Consider the following 26,036-nt stretch of genomic DNA (forward strand, 5'->3'; position numbering starts at 1 on the left):
GCAATGCATAATTCAACAGCTTGCGGAAAACCAGAAGGAAAAGTGCCGGAAAAAAGCATCGATGTTGTGCGATTTTCATTGGCCAAACCGACGGCAACTCAATTTGCTTAGACTGAAAATCTACAAAAGCACAAACACTGCGAAAACTGCGAATCATTCGGTGAAATTACCTCGTTATCTTGGCCACGTCCTGGATGCAGGATCCACCGCCAGCACCAGCAGCAGCACTTATATGGAGTTGTCTGGCATAGGATTGTGATTTTATTATTTTTGGCAGCTTGCCAGGAACACTAACACATATGTCCGGCAGCTTACACATGCTAGATGGCGAAAAAAAAGATTCACGCCATATTTTGCGGCTGCATTCAACAATTGCCAAAAGGTGGGCCGCAAAAAGCAGGAAAAAATAACAAAAACCGAGAGAAAAAGGAAACGAATCGCGGCCATAAATTATACGCAGTGCATAGACGGTAAATTTTTATGGACTGTGTGACTAGGCAGCGATTCTGTGTTTTCTCCGTCTCCGTTTTTTTGGGGGTTTTCCCAGCTTTTCCTCTAGCTTTTGCTCTGTCTCTTTTTGGCCATTGTTGCGGCAGTTTTATCGCACTTTGATAATCGCACGGCACATGCTTCACGGCACGTCAGCGCTGACAGCTCGGTGGCCATTCGATTCAATTTGCCGCTCCATAAATTCGCGCAGAAAGTCACCGCTACATTTGCATTTCTCCCACGACTCGCTGGGAAAATTGAAAATTTTCGAAGGTATTTTTCGCGACGCTCTATCTCTCTCTTTCTGTTTTATTGGGTTCACTTGGCCGGTGCCAACCTTTTTCACACTTTTCCATTAGCCAGCATTCGGCCTGCTTAGCGCTCGAATTATTTCACCTTTTATTCAATTTACTTTATCCACTTGCCGCGGAGCAAGGGTCCTTTATATTTAGGTTTGTGTGCGTGTGTTTGCTTTTGTATTTGCACCAGTAACTTCCGCTTCCGGTTCCGTAGGATGTTAGGACCCCTGTGCTAACAAAGCGTTTTCGGAGGGCCAGCGAAAATCCACTTTTGTTACATTTTTTATGAACACATTCGTGCGGACAAATAACCCGTGAAGTCAGTAAAATCCACGATAAAACCAAACACCACTCACACTGGCCCAAAAACACACACACACAGACACACCAGCACAGGACTCCTCACACATGCGGGCGAGCAAACAAAATGTCAGCTCACAAAATTGCGCTGCATAGTTTTAGGCTTAGGCAGACACACAAAACTCGAAAACATTGATACGCACACAGAGAGAAAAGGGTTTCTTAAGAGACTATTTTTAGTCCCTAACCCTTGAGCTGCCTTCAGAATTTTTACTGTACTTAAAAGTTATATTTTAATGGGGTATTTTAATAACCGGTAAAACATAAACTCAGTAATAAACCTATAATACTCAAGGATTCACTAGGAGATAAAAACTATAATTATTTTTAGATTAAAAATTATTTTTCTTCTGATACATTTACTTGGAACTCGATATATTTATGGCTTAAATTAAACTCAATACTATTTGTTAGTTGTACAGTTTTTGAAATATTTTTTTTTTTCTGTTAACGAATTTAAGGACCTTATCCAATATTTAAACTACAATTTAAACTGTTAAAATCAGAAAACTATATATATTTATATTTTCTGTTGGTTGCTGTGTTGTTATTTTATTTTTCTTTCTGTGTATTTATCCCTTTACACCCACTCACACACACACACTCTCTAAAAGGCACATACATGCACTGGCCACTACTATTACCGATGGCACTACAGTCACTCCCCGAGGCAGCATCCATTAATGCTTTTTCCATTAAATCCCCAAATAGTGCCTAACACACACGCACACACACAGGCAAACACACACACACACGTACGGCAACAACTATCCTGTAGTGCTTAACTAATACTGAGACACACTACCGCTGGCAACAGTTCCCGATAAATCCCGATTTCGTCCGCTTGACACGTCCAAACAGTTCGAAACGCCGGCAATGACTGAATCCTGAAATCGTCCTGCGCTGCCGGCACCGCTGCTACGTCGCAGCGCCTCTGCCCTCGTCCTGTCGCTTGGGCTTATCTCTGTCAGCGTAATCGTCCAGCATAAACACACACACACACAAACGGATACCACCTCCTCGAGCATTGATTCGCCCACCGCCCACGGCCTGCCCCTCCGGAGGCCATTACTGCAACTGTTGCCACACGTGGCCCACAATCGAACGACGCTGACTGCGACGCCGGCGCTGCGTCAGCGTCATTGCCAGCGCATCCTTTGGCATTTCTCTTCTTGCTCTCGCAGGACCTCGGCTCTCTTTGCTATCTGTCTAGCGGTATTCTGTTGGGAAAATAAAAAGAGAGAAGCCAGAGAGTCAAAAGAGCGTTCACTTGTTGTTGTTTTGCGGCTGTGTTGACATTCCCGTGAATGACTGAAAAGGACCTCCACACTCACACTGGCACACACAAGCAAAAATACGGAGAATTGTGAAAAATTCATGAAAATAGGATTAAAAAATCATAAGCTGGAATGCAATAGACTCAAAGCTAAGCGAACAATTCTAAATAAAAGGAAAGAAGTGTTAAAAAATCAATTGAAATATGGGATCCTCGGAATAAAAGCTATAGAAACTATAATTCATAAATGTTAATAATAAATTCATTTAAATGTAAATACTAACTATATTTTTTGGAGAGACTTTAAAATTCAACCTTAACAGAAATATTTTCCTTATAATTTCAATTACCATTTGCTTTTTTAATTAAAGGACATTCATTTAATTTCCTCTGTGTCCTCACAATTTTGTAATTCATCAATTTTGTGTTCATCAATATTTTACAGAAATATTCACACCCCCCCCCCCACAGACCTTCCTGCGAATATAAAGCGAAATGTGATTTACAATTCTTTAGCCTGATATTTGTGGCAACAAAACAAGAAAAAAAAATAAAACAAAACTAAACATCTAACTCCTATATCATGGAGCACACCATTTGAATTTATTTCCCGTTCATTCGCATTGAATGTTAAACCGCATTTGCAGCAATCCAACTGCATTGGGCCCTTCATCACCTCTGCGGCGACATGTGACATCATAAATCACGCCGAATGTCCGATGCACGAATGCCACTTTGGCGCCAAAAGTTATGCTACATAAAGCATGGTACACATGCCAACAAAACCACCCAACGAACGAAGGAATGAAAAAAAAATAATATAAAACCACCACCACCACCAACACTCGAACATTTTTTTTTTCTTCATTTTACTACGCGACTTTTAGCGTAAACTGTCATTCAGTTTTGCGCTCACACACTCCCTGTTGTTGTTGTTGTTGTTGTTTATTTATTTGTTTACCCTTCATTTTTCCCAACACAAACACTCGGCGAAATATTGGCAAGCACGTGTTGCTTCCGCGCGAACACTCTCTGGCGTCAACAAAATAAAGGAGCATGCGCGCTCTTACGACGCCAGCCGAGGCAGAGCTAGAGAGATAGAGAGAGAGCGAGTCCTGTGGCAGGACTTAAAAAGTTATCCAAAAATGTACATGACCTAGGGCAAACGGAAAGCGAGCGAGCCAGCGCATCGAATGCCACTTATTTAGACACAAATGCGTGCAAGCGAGGGCCCTCCAGGACTGCGGCCTGTCAAAGCGCATTATGATTTTCATATATCATGCCAAATGCGAAGGGGTCGGTCCGCGTCCGCCCCTCCCGCCAAACATCATTATCGTCAAAAGGTGAAAGCTATTGTGTTGTTACCGCTCAGCCCCAGGAAAATGATGAATCAACTCAATATTCCAACACTGCCGCAGGCAGGTGAGATTTTACACGGAAGGAAAAGTGTGGGAAAATGTCGAAAGCAATTTAAAGTTGATCCCTGAAAACTATAAAAAATTAATCATGAATAAGAAGTTTTATAGGAACTTAAATAATACCATCCTATCCTTAAAACCTATACCTCTTATCCCTGAAACATATAAATAATAATAACTAAGGTGTTTTCAGCGAACTTAAATAGTTTTTAAACTTTTTTTTGTAAACTTCTGTAAACATTTTATTCGAATTGTATGGAGATTCCAGATAAATATTAAAAAAGAATTTTTAATATATTTATTTGAAATTAAATTATAAACTTTTGTTTAATAATCTTGTACAACTAAAAGTTATTTCTCTCAGTGCCTCCGCTTTAGTTGATAAATCATCACCGTGTGCCAAATGAAGTTGCATAACTCGATTGCCTGGCAAACATATTTGCCTTGTCATTAATATTTCTGCCAAGTGCCTGCTGAATGTACATACATATGTCTCTCATATATGCTCTTTACTGCTTAGCAGTTATATCAAGTATACGCCCGGTATTCGATGGGGAAAATGCTTTGTAATTAAATTTAAAAGCGTATCATGCAGCGAAGCTTAAGTGAATTATTAGCTGACACCCGTAAACAAGGGCCCGGACACCAGTTTCCTTATCCTAATATATATATGAATGTGTGCATTAACAAATGGCTTTGGCCATTTATGAGGCGCTCTCAAATAAATTACGAAATTGTTAAATGCGGCCCTAAAGATTCAAGCTATTGGAGCGGTTTTTGCCGCAGTCCTGTTGCTTTTTGTTCTCTACGAATATCATAATGTAATGTGGCATGTTGCTTGGCTGCGCTGCTTTTTGCGCCTTAACGGCACGGAAATTGTTTGCTGCGAACTTGGGTCTTGGCAAATGGCATAATTTACGTAGGCTCCGCTTATCTCGGCATTTAATTTTAGATTTACGGCTCCGTAGGCCCAACTCTCATAGAGGCCTGGCTGCATTTCAAATGAGAACAACTCAAGTTGGCATGCGGGAGTTTTATGGCCAGAAAGCGATTTATTTATCATCCTGTTGCAGGCACGATAGACGGTCAATTACAGGGTTTAAGCCAGAGAACTTTAATTCTAAGGCCATTAGTAAAAAGGGAACTATAATAATAATAGCACAATATTATATGCAGAATTTATAGAAAGAAATTGAGCTCATACGCATACATTTATCTATTTTCAACTCGAATATAGTTAGTCTTTACTGTACTTGTATACCCCTTAAATTGTAATTCACTTTTCTCTGCTGTTGTAGTTGTGTGGCTTTTCACACCAAAAGTCGCCCAGTCTAATGATAATTAACTGTAAAACACACCCACAGTTGCGGTTTTTGAAAAAGTTTTCCAACTCGTTTCAAGTTCATCTCTGCCACCCAAACAATCAACACACAAACCACCGTCTGTGAGCCGTCATAATTTGAGCTCAAAGTGTCGTTAAAATATAATTATACCACAACAATAAAGAAGAGTCGAAAATAGGCAAATTATTTACGTAGCCCATGCTGGCACAATGCTAATACTCCCTCCCGGCAGCTTATTCCCCTGCTGACTTTCCGCCGTGGCCCCACAGATTTGGATACCCTAAATGGATACTCTGAACTTTTCCTGGCCACCGCCGAATGCAACAAGACTAACAGTAGGAAAAAGTGTTTGCCAGTACACGAAAACTTTCCACAGAGGGCGGACTCCGGGTGGCCGGATAGTCTGCTCCGCCCCTTGAGTGCTGCAGACCACAAACTGGGGGCCACCACGGTATGGTGCCGATGATGATGATGATGATGGCAGGGCCCGTGCCCGAGTCTCGGTGGCCGTGCCAACAAAAAGCCATAACAAAACCGCATCATTATCCTGAAGGCAAGGAATAGAGCAAGCAGCAGCCAGCATCCAGCAGCCAGCATCCAGGAGCCAACTGGCAGATGAAGAACGAATCGGAAGCGTGGCGCTGCGGCGACCCAGGCAGCAATTTTGTGGGCCCTGCTTGCTCAGCTTGTTATAACGGCGGCAAAATTTAATAAGCGTTTTATTATATTACAAGAGCGGCAACAACCACAGCGGCAGCAACAGTTCGGCAAAGTCACGACACACTCAGGGAAATAAAGTATGTTTGGGGACTAAAAAAATAAAATATGTATTGGTTACAAAATGAAAAATAAATATAAAAGAAGATATATAAGAAAAAATACAAATTAAATAAACAGCAAATAAGAAAAATTAATAATATTGAAACTCAGAAATTTCTTTAAAATTAGTAATCTAATATCTACAAATTTATAACTTGTTAAGACTTCATTATAAAGGATATATATTTTACTTCCTATTAAAAATTCTTCCTGTGCATGACGGCAATGAGTCAGCGGGTAAAGTTCATTGTGAACAACGAAGGAGCAGCACTTGTTGCTGCTGGCGGCGTTGGCAAAGCCAAATGTGTTAATTGTGGAAGTTTTAAAGGGTTAGCAGATTACAACCGATTCAAAACTCACAAATGCTCGATATAGTTTGCGATAATTTTCCCTGGATAGGTCAGACCAAGTTTTTGGGCCCACCTTTGAACACACACAGACACACTATTAATGGGTTTTTCCAGGACTTTCTGAACCCGTTCAGCTGGCAAATTGCACCTCGTTTCGCCGAAAAACTATAGGAACAACTTAGAGCTGGGAAATGGAGAGGCGGCCTCACTTCATTTGGCACGCTTCATTGACTTTTATTGGGTCTCTGGGCAAAATATGGCGACTGGTCATTCATTCCGCTCACCTGAGCGGACTATGGCAAATTGTTTAAACCATAAATCATTTAAGCCCACATTTAATATGAGTAGTTGGGCGTGGGATTAATTACGAGTGGAGCTGGCCATTTCCTGGCATAGAGCGAGCTACGAAAATGTTTGTTAATGAAACTGCAATAATTTATGCGCACACTCGGATTTTAATGCATTTTTGTGGCTTTTAAATTGCTCGGCCGCAGCCTGAATGCAGCGTGGTTACGTATACGCCACATTGACGGGGTGGAAGAAGGGATAAAGGATGCAGGATGAATGGATGGAGGCGGAGCAGAAGAAGGAGTCGTTGGAGAAGGGAGGCACATTGACTGCCTGGCAATTATTGACATCGACTTGTTGGCGCCACGCAATTTCCGTTGATGCGTGGCAATGCAATTATGAAAATTATGCGACAGTCAACGCTGCGACACAGCTTCCCACCATCACTTTTTTTCATACTTCTGCACTCTTTCCAAAGGACTATGGCATAGTCACTTAATACCCTATAAAGTTAATCAACATAAATAAGTTATACAGATGGAATTTTAGATTTTAGAATGGGACTAACCATTATAATATCTTTAATATTAATAGGCACTATAGTATACTCTTTTTATGAAGAATCTTTCTTGTTTTCACAGGATATTGGCACTTAAAAAACTTTAACAACTAAATCATGTGCTAGTCAGGATATTCCAATCACCGTCTGCTGCAGCCCGCTTCTGTTTCCGGTTCTTATTCTCATTTGCTGGCAAATCACTCAGAGCCACAGATAATGTCAATCTTGCCGAGCTTAATCGGAGGAAAAGGAGGGAACTTTTTGCAGCACACAGAGCCAGGTTTTTGTACAAAGCGGGGCTGCCTGCCTGCCTGCCTTCGGGGGCGGTTCTGTCAGTGTCTGCTGACAAGGCCTTTGTGTAGTTGGCTTGAGTTAACCCCCTGCCAGGCCAGGGGCGTAGACGGGGCGCGGACGAGGGCTGTGTTGCGCCAGCATTACTTGTCAAGTGAGCTTCAATTTCAATGACATTTAAGTGTGCCGTCGACTTCTTGGTACCGTCTCCCGGCGAATTTCATTGCGGCTGCATTGCATTTGACACATAAGTGGCCTTTAATGATATCAAACTTCATGTCCCAGCTTTCACTTCTCTCCACAGACTCAGTCACAGTCACATCCACATTCACATCCATATCCACATGTCCCGGTCCTTAGTTTGCATGCCTAACTTTTTCATTGAGTTGTCATGGCGACCCTTTCATTTGTCGAGTTGGTGCACCAGATAAGGATGCTCAGGCGGGGGCAGAAGCTCCTTGTCGCTGACAGCAGTGAGTTTTCCCCGGATGAGGGCTCCTCGGAAATCAAGTGGCATTTGTAGCAAATTTTGAGCCGCGACTAAGCTAAACAATGAAGTCGGAAGGTCATTACGCATGGAATTAAAGAGCTGCATAATTACATGTAATGGTTTGGCTCTGCAGGTTCTTCTAAGATTTTAAAAAGTCACTAAGTTATATGAATATTTAACTTACCAAAATAATGACAGGTTTTTTAATCTTATTAACTTTAAGCGTACATTTTTAGGTACCTAAAAATGAAAATATTTTTTTAATCATTAAGAAACTCAACCCTCATAACTTTTTTCCCAACTAAAAACGAAGCTCTGAAAGCCGAAAAGTTTCGCAAGATAATTAGAGAGGAAACTTAACACAAATCAAGCCAAAGTTTTTCAGTTGTTGCTTTAACTATCGTTTCAAGGCAGGCATTAGTCTGTCAATAGTAGCCAATCTTTCTTATTGTTTTTTAAGTCTTTAGTCCAAAAAACTTGAACAACTTTACTTGGCTTACTAAAGTTTCGCCCTACGAACACTTTAGGGCGGCGGCCGACTATCCCCTAAGTCGCACTAGATTGTTGTATCATTAGCCCTTGGCCAGATGTTTCAATAGCTGCCGGAGTACTCAGTTTGTTGCAATTATAATGATAAAACTTTACAGCCCAGCCAACGGCGACGCTGTTAGCCATAAAAATTGTGTATAAAACATTGAAATCGAATGAAATAAGAAAGGAAGCTGAGAAGTATCGACTTAAAAATACCGATTAGTGATTATTAAAAGTATTTTTATTAATGATTCTTCGTCATTATAACTTGTAAAATTATTATAAGTATTTAATTGTCAAGACACAAATTTTAATAGGCTCTAAAATATAAATTTAAAATAGTATTATAAAGCTTATTCAAATCATCTGAGATATGAAACATTTTCTACTTTTCTGGCCCAAATCTAAAAATTCAATATACTCCTACACACAGACTATTAAAAAAACATGCCGAGACGAAAGCCTCTTCGCGGTTTGTGGCCTGTGGCCCTTGGACTTCGGACTCCCGACAACGGACAGCAGCTGCCGCTGGCGTTTGGGGGCGACCCTTGTGAATTTGAAAAGTGCTTAGCCGTGACAAAACCTTTTTTCCACTTAGACAGTGGCATCGCAGGCGGATGCGACTGGACGCGGCCGGACCAGACTGGACCGGATGGGTGCGGCGGAGAGGAGACCGGAGTCCGGAGTCCGGAATCCGGCAAAGCGTGGCAGTTCGCGCCCCCAATCGCATTATTGCAAAGAACCGGGCTGCCAGCTACTTTCCATGGCAGTTTTATGCGTTCGCCCCCCCTACAGGGTTTTTTTTTATATATTTTTCCGTTGCCTTTTGTGAGTCGAGTCTTCGCCCTTTCAATAATGAGGGAAAAAAGTACGAGCTTTGAATTTCCAAATGATACACGGCGGTGGAAAAGCATGAAAATGGAGCCACAGACAGTTAGATAGACGGACACTAAGCCCCGGCAAAGGAAGTGGCAAAAGCAAAGTTTGAAAAGTGGACGTCGAAGTGGAAAAGGCAAATTAAATTATATCTCATGAAAATGCAAGACGCGCCGGGCCGTTCTGAAATTGAAAAGGCGAGTGCGGGCGGAAGTGAAACTAAAATGCGTTGCGCGTTGGAAAATTACAATTAAATTGACTTTGCCGGCGAAGCGATAAAAGTAAATTAGCATAATTCAGAGTCGTCGAGTCGTCGAGTCGTCGTTCTCCTCGCCAATCGGATCGAAAGCTTATCCGGCTGCAAAAACCGGGCCGTGGAGCGGACACAAGTGCTGCATACTTTAAGGTGCGCACTGCTGCTTATCCCGTATCTTGGAGATGGCTTTTGTTATTAATGCCACTTGACAGCTTTTCGCCCTGTCCACTTCAAGTTACTGAAGTGGCCGGGTCACCTGCAATCCTTCTTCTCCTCCTCCTTCTTATCCCTTTTCTTTTCCCCATCTTTCCTGGCAACGCATTCCCTCTGCTTACTTGCTATAAGCTTAAGGTGATATCAGGGTTCTTAGCGGTGACACCGAATTGGCTTTTTTATAGTCGCTTAAGCAGCTTAAATATTTTAATAATTATTAAATAATTTTAAAAATATAATTTAATGTAATTATTAAACTCAAGCAAGTGACTAAGCTCAGTGCATTATATTCCAAATTTAAGAACTATTCTCTCCCATTTATACCTAAGCTAAACCTCTCATAAAACCTTTAAAAATTAAGTTTTCGAATTATTTTCAAGATCATTTTCGAAATACCTAATAAACCAAAGTACTACCTCAACTTTTGCCAGCTTAATAAACTGCATTGCCAGGCAGTCAGCGATGGTTTCGGGGCCAGAAACAAAGCGTAAAATGTGAATAGACTGAAGAACTGTACAACTGTCGCCGGCGGGTGGAGTAAAGAGTGGGCGGCGGGCGGTTGATAGAGGGGGCGTGCCGGGCATGCAAAAAACAAAAGGCAGCAAGCGTGTCCTGACTGGGTAATTGAAAGCAACTTTGCGACGTTGCCCGCATGGAATTGGCTACAGTCTCCTCTTTTTTTTTTTTTGCTTTTGTCGAGCTGCTACTGCTGCTGCTGCTGTTTCTGTTTCTCCCCTTTGTTGTGAGTTCTCGGGGTGCATGCGGAAATTGAAATGTCAAGTGTGCACTGCCATGTGTGCTGAGGCACTCTCCTGCCTTTCCCGCTTTTTCCCAGCCTCCGCAGCATTCGCGGCATTCAAACTGGGCTTAATGGTCTCGAGGCTGGCTTAAGCGCATCAGCTGACGCTGCCATTGATGGGTTTAATTGTTGGAAATAAACGGAGAACCACCGGCGCAGGAACTGCAGCAGGAGCCGAAGCTGTGATTCATTAAAAGGCTGAGGCTATCAGACCTGTTCCCATTTGCAATTGTTTTTAAAAAGTAAGCGATAGTCATTGAGAGACGATTTTAATGCTGGGTCACTCAGTAAAAATAATAGAGAATTTTTTGGAATGCATTAAGTCTTTATCTAATTCTAGATCTATTTTATTTAAATATAAGAATTTAAAGTCCAAAGCATAAATTATTTTTCTGCAATGTTTTCATGGCTTTACTTTACTTGGTTTTTACTTTAACAAATTTGTATATTCTCTGCAGTTATACCTTCCGATTAAACCATTTGATGATAATCCTTTACTTTATTTTAAGCCATTCAAAAGCAAGTCTATGCCAACCGACAATCTGTCTGGAATTTTCGAATAAACCCAAACAGAATGGGAATCGAGAACGGGACTGTGGAGTACCTTGTGCCCATAATGTGCTTGTGGCTATCTGACTGCTGTCGGCCTGGCCGCCATTTGCTGTTTGCTTAATGGAAAATACGTGCTTGGGCATAATTGGATTTTTGCTATTTTTGTTGCCATTCGAACGGAGATGATCGCAAAAAACACATACTATGTGTGGAGCACTTGCATTTGGCCGTCCATGATTTAAAATGTTTTGCATGGCTGGCGCTAATGGTCTTCAATAACAATTATAAACGTTTTGCGCACAAATGCGAACTGAATGAACCGCAACTATGAGCGGCTAACTGGGCATGACGGAAAGTGCCCAGATATCACGTATCCGCTGATAATTAAATTGTATCGTCCTGATGGCAAATTAATTCAATTTTATTTCAACAGCCCTGGCAGCAAAGAAAGCACTTAAATCTATGTGGGCCAACGACACCTCCCGAAGATACAAATGAAAAAACGTGCAAACAGCCAAGGCACCCGAAATGAATGTCGTGCCGGAGCGAAATGATAAACGAGAGCTGGCAGGAAACTTTTGTTTCTTTTTCTTATTTTGGGGAAGAGAGCAAGGAAATTGCCAAGATTGAGATTATACTTCAAGAATTATTTAGCAACGGGAGCCATACTAGCGGCGTACTTATGTAAATATATCGGAAATGTGATTTTTTGATTATTTAAACAAGCTACTTTGACTTTGAATTATATATAAAATATAGTAAAATTATTTTTTAATTTAATTTCCTTGTTAAGTAAGATAGGATATACCTAAAATGTAATAATAATTAAGCTTAGTTTTTAAAACTAGTACTAATAATGTCTAAGAACTCGATCGATAATCACCATACCGATATTTTGGTTTCGCAATGATTTAGCCATCGCTAAGTCACAAAAAATCCCCTGCAATAAGTCCGCTTTAAAAGAAAAACAAACATAACATTGTATTGTTTTTCCCCCCTACAGCTAAAGGTGCCAGCAATTGATGGGACAACTCTTGTGGCGGTTTCCGTTTGATATGCGCAACTTTTATTTGGTTTGCCGTGAAAAATAAACCACTCTCGCACCGCTGACTTTCTTTCCTCGCACTTATTTCGACTTGCTGTGGCGCTTATTGCAATTTACTGACTCCGCACGTGACAAACGAGCCGCACGTTTCGCTCATTGTACGCGACCTGCTGCGGATCACACATACGCACCGTTGCCAGGCATCCTGTTTTCTGCTGGTGCTCGTTTAAGCCAGTTGACTGAACGAGGAGAAATTCTTTCTGTCAGTGTAAGCACAGACATTAATTTGAAGCTTGAGGCAAGTCGGTCGTTCGGTCATATTGCAAATAGATTTTATCCAACGCATTAATTAAAATCATGGACGAACGATGCCGAAATCACAATAAGAGGGAGCCAGAAGCCCTGATGAAGATAAATCACAATGGAAAATTAGTTGGCATGTTGAGCATATTTGATATTTTAGCAACAGGCTGGCATATACACAACAAGGCACTCGGAAAATACATAATCTAAGAATTATATATTATAAGGTTATTTAAATCTTAATTCTCCTTTAAGGGATTCAGAGAAAAAAAAAGAATAAATATTAAAATACAATTTGCTTTAAAAATCCCTCAGTTAGCTTAAGTATATTTTGCTATTTTTATCGAAATTCCATTTGTTTTTGCTACCCTTTTCCCCCCTGTGCATCTTGTGTACTCTTAGCTATTCAATTTATATTGGCCTGGAGTAGACACACGGCGCTGCAAACAGGCATCAGCATATTTTGCTAAGCTGTCGAATAAGAAAACACACATTCATATGTATGTACGGCAGATTGTTGTTTGTTATCCGACTCTCGTTTCTGTTTGTCTTAGCACTGTCAATGCGAGTCGAAAATCATTAATTTGTATTACGGATTGCAGCTGCCGAATACTAACTACGTGCCCCGGGCGCCTTCGGGCAGCTCACAGAAACATTAAAGGCGTTAAATGCCGCACTAATAGTCACGTTGCCTCGGCCCCGAAACCAATGACAACGGAGCGTCCAAATAAAAATGTTGCAGTATCTGGTGTTGGACCAGGAAAACCCTGAAATTGGCCCCACTATCCCAGCCGGAACGTGTGAATCGCCGGCCGCGAAAAGTCACGGAGCAGCAAGGCGAAACGAAGGGAGAAGGATACCAGCAGCAGCAGGATACACGGGCAGGGATTCGGGAGCAGGCGACGTGTCTCTGAAATATATTACCAAGGCTAAAACTGAGGCGAAACAAGAAGAAATCGCCGGAGCAAAACGGGCTGCCAGCAAGATGGGATTACAAAATGGAAGATATCCAGACGGGATTGACAAAGATATTGAAAAAAAGGTCAGCGAGACTTTAAGCCGCGGATTAACGTGGTTAAACCTTTCTCCTAATCGCGTAGAACAACGAAGTTAAATTGTTTTGTAATGGAACTGAATTGAAATCTCTTTAGTTAAAAATATTTACTTTTTGCGCCAAATTTGATCCCAATGCCACCTACTATGAGGAGTTCCTAGTGACTCTGTCGTGTGCAGCACGCAATGCCAGCAAGTATGTCGTTATCAATCTCACGGAAAAAGAGAGGTGCAAGGATGTGCCGGAGGACACCAGGCCCTGTGCTCCCGATGGCCTCAATACCTACAACACCAATGTGGTCTTCGATCGTCAAGGTGTCGTAGTGTCCCGCTACCGGAAGGTGCACGTTTTAGGTGAAAACAAAAACAGCACCTACCTTCCGGAATTGATCACCTTTGAGACGGACTTTGGGGTCACCTTTGGCCAGTTTATCTGCTTTGATATCCTTTTCTACACGCCAGCCCGCCAGCTTGTCGTAGAGCAGGGTGTCACGGACTTTGTTCTCCCGGCCATGTGGTACTCACAGCTGCCTTTTCTCACAGGTGAGACAGAGGGGCACCTGATCATAGCATTTAAATGGAACTAACCGTCTCCCATTTCTTGACACCAGCTGTACAAGTCCAAGAAGGTTGGGCCTACTCCAACGATGTAAACCTACTGGCAGCTGGAGCCAGCAATCCTTTGATTGGCAACAGTGGATCCGGCATCTACCATGGACGCAGCGGTGCCCTGACCAGAGTGATGAGGCAGGACTTGGGAGAACGAACCATCTATGTGGCGCAGGTGCCAAAGTACCCACGAAGCAGGTCCGTTCAAAAGCGAGCGAAAAGGGAGACTGCACTGCAAGCGAGGACGCCTCGTCAGGTTGCCAACAGCTCAAGTTACTTGATGAAACGCGACGACGTGGAAAACTATGAGACTGAGCTGCTGCAATTTGACGAGAGAGCCAGCGGCAATGTTAGCAGGACTCTGTGCCAGGGCAGTTTCTGCTGTCATTTCGACATCGCCTGGAGATCATCCTTGGTGGCAGAGAACGGCAGCTACTACAGCTACCGACTGGGCACCTACGACGGCTGGCGCACCAACGACACTATGGACGCCAACTACATCCGCAACTGTGGGCTGTTTGCCTGCTCTGGACCCACCATCGGGGACTGTGGACAGTTGCTGGGTTCAGAGGGAGCGGAGCAGCAGACTAGCGTGACCTTTACACGGCTGGCGATCGGTGTTATCTACCCGGAATCGCTGGAGTTTTTGCTTAGTCCCAACTCCCTGCTCAGCAATCTGCTCCCTCTGGAGCCCAGCCAGTTCGAGTGGTCGCAGCAGAAGCCCTCTGAGAATAGGTGAGTTGTCCTAAGACTGAAATCTCTGCTCATTTGCAATCTTCCCCGGCACAGTTATCAGCACGAGGTACGCTTTATCATGCGAGAACCACTGGAGTTGAGTAATCTGCTGACCTTTGCTGTTTACGGGAACTACTACGACAACGAGTGCACCTTTGGGGTGGGCAGTGAGGAGGAACAACAGGCCTGCGGTTACAGGAGTAGCTCAAGTCGTATAGAGACTCTTGGAGGATTTCAAGCAATTTCACTGGCTATCCTGATACTCGTTTGGTTAAGGATTTAACATGATGATATATGTTGGCAGAGGATACATTTTTGTTGAAGTAATTAATATTTTCATTTGTTTAATATTAATTTAAGGTGGTATCCAATATTAAGTATATAAAAAAATCCCACTAGACTTAACCCCACAAAAACTACCCGACTTTTTCTCAATAAGCCAGGATTCTTGGACATCCTGAGCTTTAGCTTGCGATGCCTTCGTATGGCTTTAATGCAATAATGCTGTGCTACCGCCACATAGTTGCCACCGCCTCACAGTTTTCGGGTTATGTCGGAAAAACCTGGCACACATAAAAACATCACAGGAAAAGGCGAACCAACCAAAGAAAAAAAAGAAAAGAAAAACCAGGGGGAAAAGTGTACTGGCCATGTCTTCAATCAGCGGCGCAGAGCCGGAGATGTGAGGCGGCCGGAGAAGGTGATGGAGGAGGTGGCAAGGACGTTTTGCACTAAATTGAAATACTTTTTACGACTTCCGGTGTTTTGCTGAGCTGCCAACATTGCTTTGTATTGCACGGCACAGTGTACCCGAGTGTATGTGTGTGTGAATAAAGTATTTTGAGAGTTTGCTACATGACAAATAACTGCTTATGTATGTAGCTTTTCTCCGCCTCTTCCTCTTCTTCTTCCACATACATGCGTCTAACCATTTACACACACACACACACACGCTTTCGCCGCTCGGGGCCGCAACAACAATGTGTCTTCGTTTCCGTCATGGCTGCCATTTCCGGCTAGCGAATTTCAGCACAGTTTCCCCACCGAACATTTATTAAAAAAAAAAAAAGTCAAATATAGCCTGCACAACGAAAAAATCAGTGTAATTTCGTCAATGAAAATATTAGTAAATATCTTTAGTACAAAAATATCTTTAGTAGAAACTAAAACCTAAAAATTTTCTAAGGGAAAAACCCCTTCTGCACTTTAGAAGAAAAACTCTGAAGAACGATATGAAAGCTATTGCCTCAATCTTTACGAATAAATTTACATTTGGTGGACTTTAAGTGAAGAATTTTTATTATTTTATGAAATATCTTCCGTATAGTTGGAATATATTTTGGTGTGAATCAACCTCTACTTGACATTTTTCCTCGGTGCAAATGAGACGCCAAGCATGTATGGGCTCATCCGTCTGGAGCTGGCCATAGAGAGTGTTGGCTGCTGTGTGTGTATGAGTGTGTACGGGTAAATTGATTGAAATGACCAGCGGCGGATGTGCGCCGAGCTCGAAGCTCGGAGATCTGGCGCCCCAACGGAAGGACATCAACTGCTGCTTGTTCATTTCGCCTCTGCCTTTTGGCAGAGAATGTATCTTGTAGGTCGGAGGTTGTATTTTGTATCTTGTAGCTCTTTGGCTCCTCATTGCGAGCGCCTGCTGCCCGGCTTTTATTTTCATTTGTCAGGCAGTTTATTGCCTGCTCGACTCTGTTGATTTTCTGTTCGCTTTGTCGGCACTTTCCGTAGGCCCCGAAAACACCATATATATTTTCTCTTGCTTTTATTTTGTTTTTCCTTTTTCCGTTTCCCCCACCGGCCTTTTCCTATTTCTCCTTTGTTCTGGGCCCAAACTTAGCTGTCCAATTTTCATGATTGCCATTGATGTGTGTGGGGGTCTTCGGTCGATGCTGTTGCTGTTGTTTTCCTGTTTCCGGTTGCCTGGTAAATACCCATCATTACCATCCGCTGGACACCAGCTGAGACTTGGATTAGGGACCAAGTTTCGACTGCTTAATTTGTTTGGAATTTATGAGCTTTGATTGCTAGCGAGCTAACAGGGCCTTGTAGTTGTCCTAGAAAAGATTTGTCCGCAAATTAATTAACGTTTCGCTGCCCTTGTTCTCCGTTGTCAATTTATGTTAACTGCCCCCGCCGAATGTTAGGCTCCATTAGGGAGTTTATCCGCCGCCAAAAAGTCCACGCCCACAACTGGTAGTGCTGCTGCTGCTGCTTTTGCGACTGTGTTTTATGGATCAACAAGAAAATAAACAAAAAATAATGCCAAAACTTTATCGTGGCCCTGTGCCGACTGCAGGGGCGGAAAACTCAATTGAAAAGTTTGCTGTTCATTTCCGGCTGCGAAAGCGGAAGCCGGGCCTGGGAAAAGGGATGGACCGCGCAGCACCACCGGAAACGGGAGGTGTCGGCCGACAGGGAAATGCATTTGAATCTAATATGGCGTTCAGTTTTCCGTTTCCACAGTTCAAGCGACATTTTCAACTATTCGCTCCCTCTCATTCTCTCTTTCTATCCCACTCTGTCGCTCTACTTCCTTGCTTGTATCTAGTTGTGCATAAATTAACTTTGTCGCTTTTTATTCGCTTTTAATTCACTTTTTGCGCGGACATCGTCGACGTCATTTAGCTCGTTGTTGGCGCTTTGTTAATTCAAAAAGTTTTAATAATTTTACTTTCCAACAACTCGTGCTCGCACTGCAAAAACGGAGCAACAAGTGCTCCAGCCGGCATAAAGATATCCTGCCCTTAGCCGAACCCTTCTCCCCGGGCTGCTTTGCATATTCAAGTGGCGTATCTCTCTTTGATGACTCCTGGGGTCGGGGCCCTTAAAGTCGACGCATCGCGAAACTTGACTTTAGCGTCTGGCAGCCTGCCAAGGAAAATGATAAGACACAAACACTTATAATACAATTTAAGCTGTGCACTGCAAAATATTAAAAAAAAAATATATATATACATAACTTTAAAAACGAATATATGAAGGTTTCATTTATAAATACTAGCATTTAGATCTCTGAATTACCATAAACACAAACATTTATATCCGTCTGTGGATTATCTATTTTCCTCTAGAACGAGTCCTTTAAAGACTCCCCCTTGCTGTTTGCATGGCAGTTGCTTATCCAGCTTGATCCATCAGTAAATGAAAACACTTGACAAATGTGCTAGCTCTGACAGGCTGATCCATAAATGCCAGCCACTGACCACACGAACGCCCTCGTTCGCCGGCCACTCAAGTTAATTCAATGCGAAAGTCTCACACATTCCCATAAAACCAACAAGCAAGCACTTGAGGCTTAAAGAGGGGGAATAGTAACAGGAGGGGGAGCTGGAGTAGGAACAGGAACAGGAGCAGTGAAAGGAGCAAAAGCAGGAACAGTAACAACTGGACCAAGGGCATTGGCAGTGGAAGTGGATGTGAAGCATCTGCTGGCCGGAAGTGCCTGCCACTTGTGTAGTGTCGCGTGTTGCATTTGTTGCTGTCCCGCTCATGTAGTGGCACTCGTTTGTGTCGCCCCTTGCCACTTTTTATTGTGCTCATAATTTGTTGGAGTTAGGACAGCAACCACTTGGCACTGACAGCCTGCGAGTGAGGGAGTAGTCCTCACACGAAAAACAGGGAGTCTGTTAGGACTCTTTAAACAGGTTTAAATATTAAATATAAATATTTGAAATTTAATGAAAGAAGTGTCATATTTTGAACAAAAAGACGAATGTAAGGAATTCTGCTATAATTTTCCTGACATGACAAAATAAAACTGTGTAGTTTTTTCCGTGTACTATACCCCTGAGTCCCCTCTACTCTCTGTAATTTTAGTGTTCGCACAATTTTCCACCAACATTGTGACCCAATTGCCTCTCGTCTGTGCTGGGCTACAGAGCAATCAGACATTGATTGGTTGATCCAACAAACTAGATCCAGCCAAAACCCAGAACTCAATCAGCAATTAGCCGTTTCGCCAAATCCAGAGTTCATAATTCAAAATTTTGCGCACGCAAATACACAAATGCATCCGCACTAATTGAAATTTATGGCGATGCGGTTGAGTGGTGCGGTGCTAACTTTTTCCACTCACATCAGGTCGCATTAGTAGCGACCAGAAAATATCGCATAATGCAATTGCAGAGGGACACAGAGGGACAACAATGAAACCGGCCATGTCGACAACGACTACTACAGCGACGATCACTGTGATGATGATGATGATGAAGTGGGGCAGTGCAGCAGATAAAGCACATAAAGGACAATACATTAGCGTCCAAGTGCACGGTTTCCGGGAGTAAACGAGCTCGAGACCGTTGACAGGGCTGAATTAACGATTGTCCAGCTCTCCAATTGACCATCCCATTTCCCCAGTCACTGTCCACTGCCCGACCAACCGACCACTCGTCCTTTTAGCCCACATCCTTGTATGTACATAGGTTCGCATGTGAAGCGAATGGCCTCGCTTATATTCCATTATAATGTATTGATTTATGCAAATTTCTTGCCAATAATAAATATCTTTGCATTGGGTTAAATTGACGAAAGGGGGCATTATTGCAGCGTTGATTGAACGGTAAAACAAAATAGAATTTCAGGATATTATTGTTGAGCTTTCTTATCAATGTTGGTGAGGTTTAGCTTTTTTTCCTGAACACTCACAGAAAAAGAGTACTCGTTTTCAAGGCTTTTATATTATGGAAAGCAAAATGAGGATCCATAATAATTTTAATATAAAATTTCATTATTATATAGGTACTTAAATTTAGCTACAATAAAGCCTTAAAATATTTCAACAAGTCAGAAAAATTTGGCTCTGCCAGGGAATTCCACCAACTTGGGAAACCTATTTTTTCGGCACCATCATCCCTTTTCCATCTTCCTTCCTGCCATAATCCTTTGTCCACAGCTGATGACCATTTGTTTATGCATTGATAAAGAGAATGCTCACTTGGCACCGCACACACTCATATATTCATACAAACACAAACACACTCAAGCATTCACGCCAAGCAAACACTCTGAAGCTCGGCGAATATGTAGCATACTTTTCGTCTGTTGCTATTTTCGCGTGGCCTTTGCATATTAAGTTTATGTTTTATCGTTTATTGCGCACACTGACACAGGCATAAACGTATATTGCCCACATAATTTAACAAACATTTTCATTTATATGCGCATCTGGCTGTGTGTGTAACATTTATGACCTGAGGACTGGTCAAAGAAATCCACACAGAGAAAAATATAAACAAATAACTTAGCACCCTCAATGATTTTATGATGAAAAAATATCATTATGAAAAGGTAATAATATATAAAATTAAATTATCTTGTATAAAATCTATTAAACTTTCCTTAAAAGCCAAATATAAATATTAAATTACAAATTTTCCCACTTTTTCTTGCTGTGCAGGATCCAGGACATGAAGCCAGCTCCAGATGGCCATCGGACTTGGGGCGCACATGCCCACCAATGAGGCGAACTTAATGATTATTGCATTTGTTATTTTTATTTATTTATATTTATTTATCTGCCCGACCGCCTTGGCCGTGGGCACTCGCCTTTGTTTTTGCCATTATTTTTATGGCTCAGACCGCCTCTGGCGGACTTCCTTGGACTTCGTAGCCCATCCAAGAGACACTGACCACTCCATTTGTATTTTGTTTCGGTGGGTTTAGTCGCGCATATTTCCCTGGCTAAGCGGCTTAGCCCGGGAGCATCGACATTTATTGCCGCCAACTAATGTCTTGTGCCCATTTGTTGGGCATTTAAGCCTGGTCCCGCCACTACTGACCACATTCGGGGACTCGTATTCTATCCTGTGGCCGGTCGAACAATGAACTCAACGGATTTCAACGCCACTGACCTCTTTTTCGGGGCAGCAGCAGCTTATAAATGCCAAGAACAAATGAGCAAAAATTGCACATCCGACCGAGAATTGAAGAGGATAAAGCGGAAATGCTGGAGACAACTTGGATGGACTTGGAGTCCAGTGCTAGTCGCCGCCATCTTGGGGGGCACTCAAAATACATTTTGGGCAAAAAGCTCAGAGGAGAGTACCCCAACTACTGGAATCATATTTCGAAATCCCCGCCCATCGTCACTCCCCATAAAAATACTTGATGACAGGGCCAGAAAAGTCTCGGTTACGGGGTCTGTGTGCTCTTCTCCCCGGCATCCGGGATATCATTTAGTGTTGTGTCTGCTGGTGTTTTTTTAGTATTTCCTTTTTGTTCTTCTGTGCAACCGAAATTGGCTTAAACTGTTGCAAGTTCATAAAACAAACAACGAAATTTGAAAAGTTGCAAGTGCCAGCCGCACTCGGGAAACTTTGCCATGCTGCCTGAACTTGAAATTTACGTTAGTTAAATTATCAACTTCGGCGTCTGGCAAAAAAAAAACTTTCATCACAAAATGAAGTCTATCCTTTATGCGTTTATTTCAAGAAGTTTTAGCGTCTGCTGAGTAAGCAGGAAGTCTTTTCAACCAGTCTAAGCCAATGCACTTTATGTATACGTTAATAATTGAAATACAATTTAGATTTTTATATTCAGAAGGAAATTCAGGCGTGAATCTTTTTAATTGAAGATTTTTGGTACTTGATTTTCTGTATTTAAGAAGATTTGCAAACACTATCTCTTCCTTAAATGTAAATAATTATATTAGCTTCTTTAATACCCAAAGAATATAGAAAATTATGTCTAATATGCTTTAGTCTGCAGAGTAATTTTTTCAAAATTTCAAGACTTCATTTTGTAATACTAAAATGAGAAAAATCCTTTTAGAAGTATCTTGTATTCAGCCTGCAGTGCAAGCACATATATCTTCCTGTTATTATGGGCGCCATAAATCGCTTAAACTCACAAAGTTCGCGCCACCCCCAGCCCAGTACCCACCAGTAATAAGCGTCATGTGTGTAATTTTGGCTTAAGGGGGTCTTCTCATTCAAAAGCCGTTTTTTGGACCCTTTTTAAAAAAATTCTTATTTGAAAACGCAAAGAATAATTGAAAACTTTTTTTATTTATTGTATTCAAAAATGTTCAAAGTACCTAAAAAAGTTGTTCTTGCCTCGATACGAGGGTTGTTCAAAGAGTAATGAGACTTCAAACTTGGTGGTCGAAAAAAAAACGTGTCGTCCTGGCGGCCACGATTCAGTGTCTCCAGAGCGTCCGAAATGAAAAATAAAAACGGGGTTATAATCAGAATAGATGTCATTTTCGGCTGACGGAACAGATTTTTTTTAAAAATTTTTAAAACAAAATGGCGGCCATTAAAAAAAAAAAAATTCGATTTCGGGCGTTTTTTTTGTAGTTTAGTGTAAAAAAAAAATAGAAAAAAAAATTTTAAAAAAAATCTGTTCCGTCAGCCGAAAATGGTGACAATTCTGCGTCGATTCCACTTTGTTTCATGAAAATCGGTTCAGTTGAACTGGAGATATCATGGCCGCCAGTTCGAAAAACGTGGTTTCGAGATAAACGCGTTTGAAGTTTGAAAAAAGCTCATTTTGCATAGATCTTGCTTCACAAAAAAGGCTATATCTTCTAAAGTATTTCGAATTTCCAAAAATCCTTTTGGGGACATATACACACCATCCCAAGCTATAAATAAATGCAAAAAAAAAAAATCGAAAAAAAAAAGTTGCCCAATGAGAAGACCCCCTTAAGATGACCAACAAAGTAGCCGCAAAAGAGACTTCTGGCCGTGTTAAGCGGTTTAAATGTGAAACATTGTCGGACCGGCTCCAGTTTATTGGATTTACCCACACTGCCAGACATGAGGGGAAAATTATAGTCGACTGCCAGTGGACTTTGCTTCACACTTAAGCCGCTTAGCCAGCGCAAAGCCAACTACAAATTACAACTTACTATATAAGTTGAATCAACATCAGGCATTTTAACGTCGCTGAAAGTGAAGATCCATTTTATAAGCAGGAATCTGACATAAATGAGTTGGCTAATTTGTACACGAGCTTACTGTTGCCGTATTTTCTTTTTTATTCATTTACAAACATATTCCTGGCTTCATTCACGCTGCATTAAACTAGACTTTTATAGTAATGAATACATAACAAAACAATTTATAGGTTTCACAAATTGTGTTTATAATTGAGTGTATGTTTGTGTGTGGGTGTGCGGTTGTGTGTATTTGTGTTTCTAGTTTTTGTGATTGCCAATATTTTCCAACTAATTAGCGATCGTGGGAACTTAGGTCGGGGAATGGATGGCGGGATGACGGGTGGCGGCTGCGGAGGCTGGGGCCAAGCGGGTCTGTAAATACTTCTCAAGCGGTACTGAATCCACGAAGGCTACTTTAGAGTAAACTAGATTAAATATGCACACGCACACAGATGTGTACATTCATATATAAATATAGAGGCTGTGTCGTAAAGTTAGTTCTATTCCTGATTCAGGTTTTTGATCACGTAATTAACAATGAGGGCAAATATCGCAAAGCAGATGATGATCACCAGGTTGGAATACACGGACTGCCAATTCATATACGAATTGCGAGCACTGTTCTGTAGCGCCGCCGCTCCACCGCCGTTGGCCAGATCCATCTGCCCCGCTCCCCCACCATCGATGCCGTCCGCGCCATTTTGAGGATGACCGCCACCAACACCAGCACCACCCGCCGCCAGATTAGCATCGGCAGCTCCCAGGGCATCGCCATTGGCCAGGCCATTGGCACGTTTCGCACCACTGGAAGTGGACGCAGTGGCCCCCGCCACTGCAGCTGCCGCCGCCTGAGTGCCCTGCAGTCGCAGCTTGATCTCATTGACCATTTCGGGAAACAGCTCACAGAAATTTGTGTTGCGCAGGTTAAATGCTAAGGATTTTTGAGCAAACATTTGCTTATCATAGTTCGACGACTCGATGGATCCCAGCGTGGGTGTACTTTCCAGCTAGAAAATAGTTTTTATTAGTTATTTATATTTCAGGGCACTTGATATATTCTTACCATGAAGCTTAGCAGGCCTGTGAGTATGGTCCCCACACACCAAGTCGGGTTCCAAGTGTCTGGATGAAAGTCTGAAAAGATAAAACACAAAACATTTAAATACAAATATTTTAAATCATTTTTACTTCAGATTTTTAACATGAAATAGGCAAAAACTAAGATTGCAACATTCTTCAATAAGATTACAAGCCAGATAGCGATATATAATCACAGAACAAAGTGATAATACAATTTTTAAACGCCTTTTCTTGAATATAAAAGATAAGACAAGAAATATCTCTTAAACTTTCATATCTCAAAAACTTTTGTAACCGGAAGAGCTTTTAAATATTGATATTATTAAGAAATTAATGCGAGGCATGTTATTTAATTTATTTCCTATTTCCATTCCAATTATATTGCTCAAAAAGATTTATCGATTTATCGCTTTCACATAACATTAAATTATTGATATATATCGACTTTCGCAGCAAATATCGATACAGTATAGGTATTATAATTTCAAGCAAAATAATAAAATCTGATAAGGATGAAAGAGCAACCTAAAGATAGTGGTTTACATTAGTAAAATTGTTATATGACAGGGATAGGATAAAAATGTTCGATTATTGTTAGTTTTTTTAAATCTAAAACTTAATTTTTGAGTTATTTGTTGAATTTGTGGCATGAAAATTGAAGAGGAGGCGATTCTTTGATATGCTCAGACACGGCATGTAGCTTACTATGAAGTCTTGGAATACCCTAACCTTAATATCTCACAAGCCTAATTGAATTATATTGTATTCAGTCTGCATACTTCCAAATGCCTCTGACACGATTTCTAAAAATGTAAAAGCTTTTCCTAACAGACGCTTCTATCTTACCTGATATGCTCAGACAAAGCCTCGTGTTGGTCTTGAAGCGTCCGTTCGGCGTCAGCATGTAGATGGATGGCGGCTTGAAGGGGAACTCACGCGGGAAGAGCAGAGTGCCGTGATAGTAGCCGCCGTAGTAGGGCGAATCCTCCGGCCCCTTGACGCAGTAGTGCCACTCGAGGATATTGTTGGGCAGCGGCTCCGCTGTGATATAAGGTAGCGGGTCCCTCTTAAGACGCATGTAGTCCTGCTTCATGCGCGAGACGGCCGTGGGCTGCTTGCGACCGCCGGAAGCCGACGAGGAGGACATTATTCTGTCTATATTTCTTTAGACACAATAAGTAAAAACAACGACACGGTGAAAATTTTGAGAAATGTATGAAGCACAACTGACGTGTTTCTCGCAGTGCACTGCCGCCGTTGATAAGGGATAGCGACGTGGCCCTGAAAGTAATTTGCAAATCAATTAAATGACAGTCGCTATCTATTATTCCATCGGGCAACACTTACCCTCCTCCGCTTTTAGAATTTCGGGACTGCCGATGGCCTTTCGGTTTGTTTACCAGTTGTCCGTATGCCTGGCATGCGATTTCCCCTCTAATACTAATACTTTTGTTTATACCTTGTTTAAACAATCAGCCTCGCAAATGCGTTTCGTTTCCTATTGTTGGCGTTGTTGTTGTTGCTGTTCTCGTCGCTGTTACTGCGCTTTTGTTGTTAATTTTGTAAATTGCAGCGAATTTTGTGTGTGAAAACAACGCACGCACACTTGCACACCCTGACAAGCCAGCACACACGCACAACTTTCGTTGAGACAGCTAATTAGGGCTGGAATCTGGTACAACTACGGGAGTAATCCTCTGCTGGCGGCTGTCTTTAATTGTATAAGAACACGACGTGGGCGGGTTTCAGGCGGTGTGGGGCGTAAAATTGCAATTTGATAAAAATTTCTCCCGATTTCGTTCTAGAGCAGCAGTGTGACCGTAGGCAGACAGTAAAGAATTCGGCGTTTCTACAATTATGCTACGGCCACACTGCTACGATAAAGCTGTTAGACAAATCGATTTCAAAATCGATTCCTTAGTTTCCGGTCAATCACCGTTAGAGTTTAAAATTTATTTAAATTTTGAACTGAGATAAAAGAGGGAAATTTTGGATAAAACAAAAAAATCAAATATTATAATATGGTTCCATTCCATTATCGGTCTTTGAATCAACCCGTTTCCAACTTTAATATGCTTTGGAGATTTTAATAGATTGTCCTTGCG

The 26,036-nt window shown here is 41.8% G+C and overlaps 3 protein-coding genes across 3 annotated transcripts in view; 1 reads left to right on the forward strand and 2 right to left on the reverse strand.

Moving 5' to 3' along the window:
- Positions 1–2,011, reverse strand: part of Dscam3 (Down syndrome cell adhesion molecule 3) — a 33,014-nt gene extending 31,003 nt beyond the window's left edge. Inside the window, exons 1-2 of the mRNA XM_070287128.1 lie at positions 1,954–2,011; positions 171–320 (exon numbers count right to left, since the gene is read on the reverse strand). The gene's annotated coding sequence lies outside the window, so the exon portion shown is untranslated. The remainder of the gene's footprint in view (positions 1–170; positions 321–1,953) is intronic.
- An 11,279-nt stretch (positions 2,012–13,290) lies between these two features.
- LOC108075372 (vanin-like protein 1) lies at positions 13,291–15,237 on the forward strand. The gene is made up of 4 exons (XM_017167782.1): positions 13,291–13,599; positions 13,709–14,153; positions 14,222–14,954; positions 15,009–15,237. The coding sequence occupies exons 1-4, from the start codon at positions 13,291–13,293 to the stop codon at positions 15,235–15,237; spliced, it is 1,716 nt and encodes a 571-aa protein (XP_017023271.1).
- A 7,673-nt stretch (positions 15,238–22,910) lies between these two features.
- LOC108075656 (ubiquitin-conjugating enzyme E2 J2) lies at positions 22,911–25,745 on the reverse strand. Its single transcript, XM_017168204.3, has 4 exons — positions 25,279–25,745; positions 24,778–25,212; positions 23,915–23,985; positions 22,911–23,858 (listed from the first exon to the last, which is right to left on the reverse strand). The coding sequence occupies exons 2-4, from the start codon at positions 25,076–25,078 to the stop codon at positions 23,352–23,354; spliced, it is 879 nt and encodes a 292-aa protein (XP_017023693.1). The 5' UTR covers positions 25,079–25,212; positions 25,279–25,745; the 3' UTR covers positions 22,911–23,351.
- Between the last annotated feature and the right edge of the window lie 291 nt (positions 25,746–26,036).

The sequence above is a fragment of the Drosophila kikkawai genome, chromosome 3R (assembly GCF_030179895.1).
Source record: "Drosophila kikkawai strain 14028-0561.14 chromosome 3R, DkikHiC1v2, whole genome shotgun sequence".
Taxonomy (NCBI): domain Eukaryota; kingdom Metazoa; phylum Arthropoda; class Insecta; order Diptera; family Drosophilidae; genus Drosophila; species Drosophila kikkawai.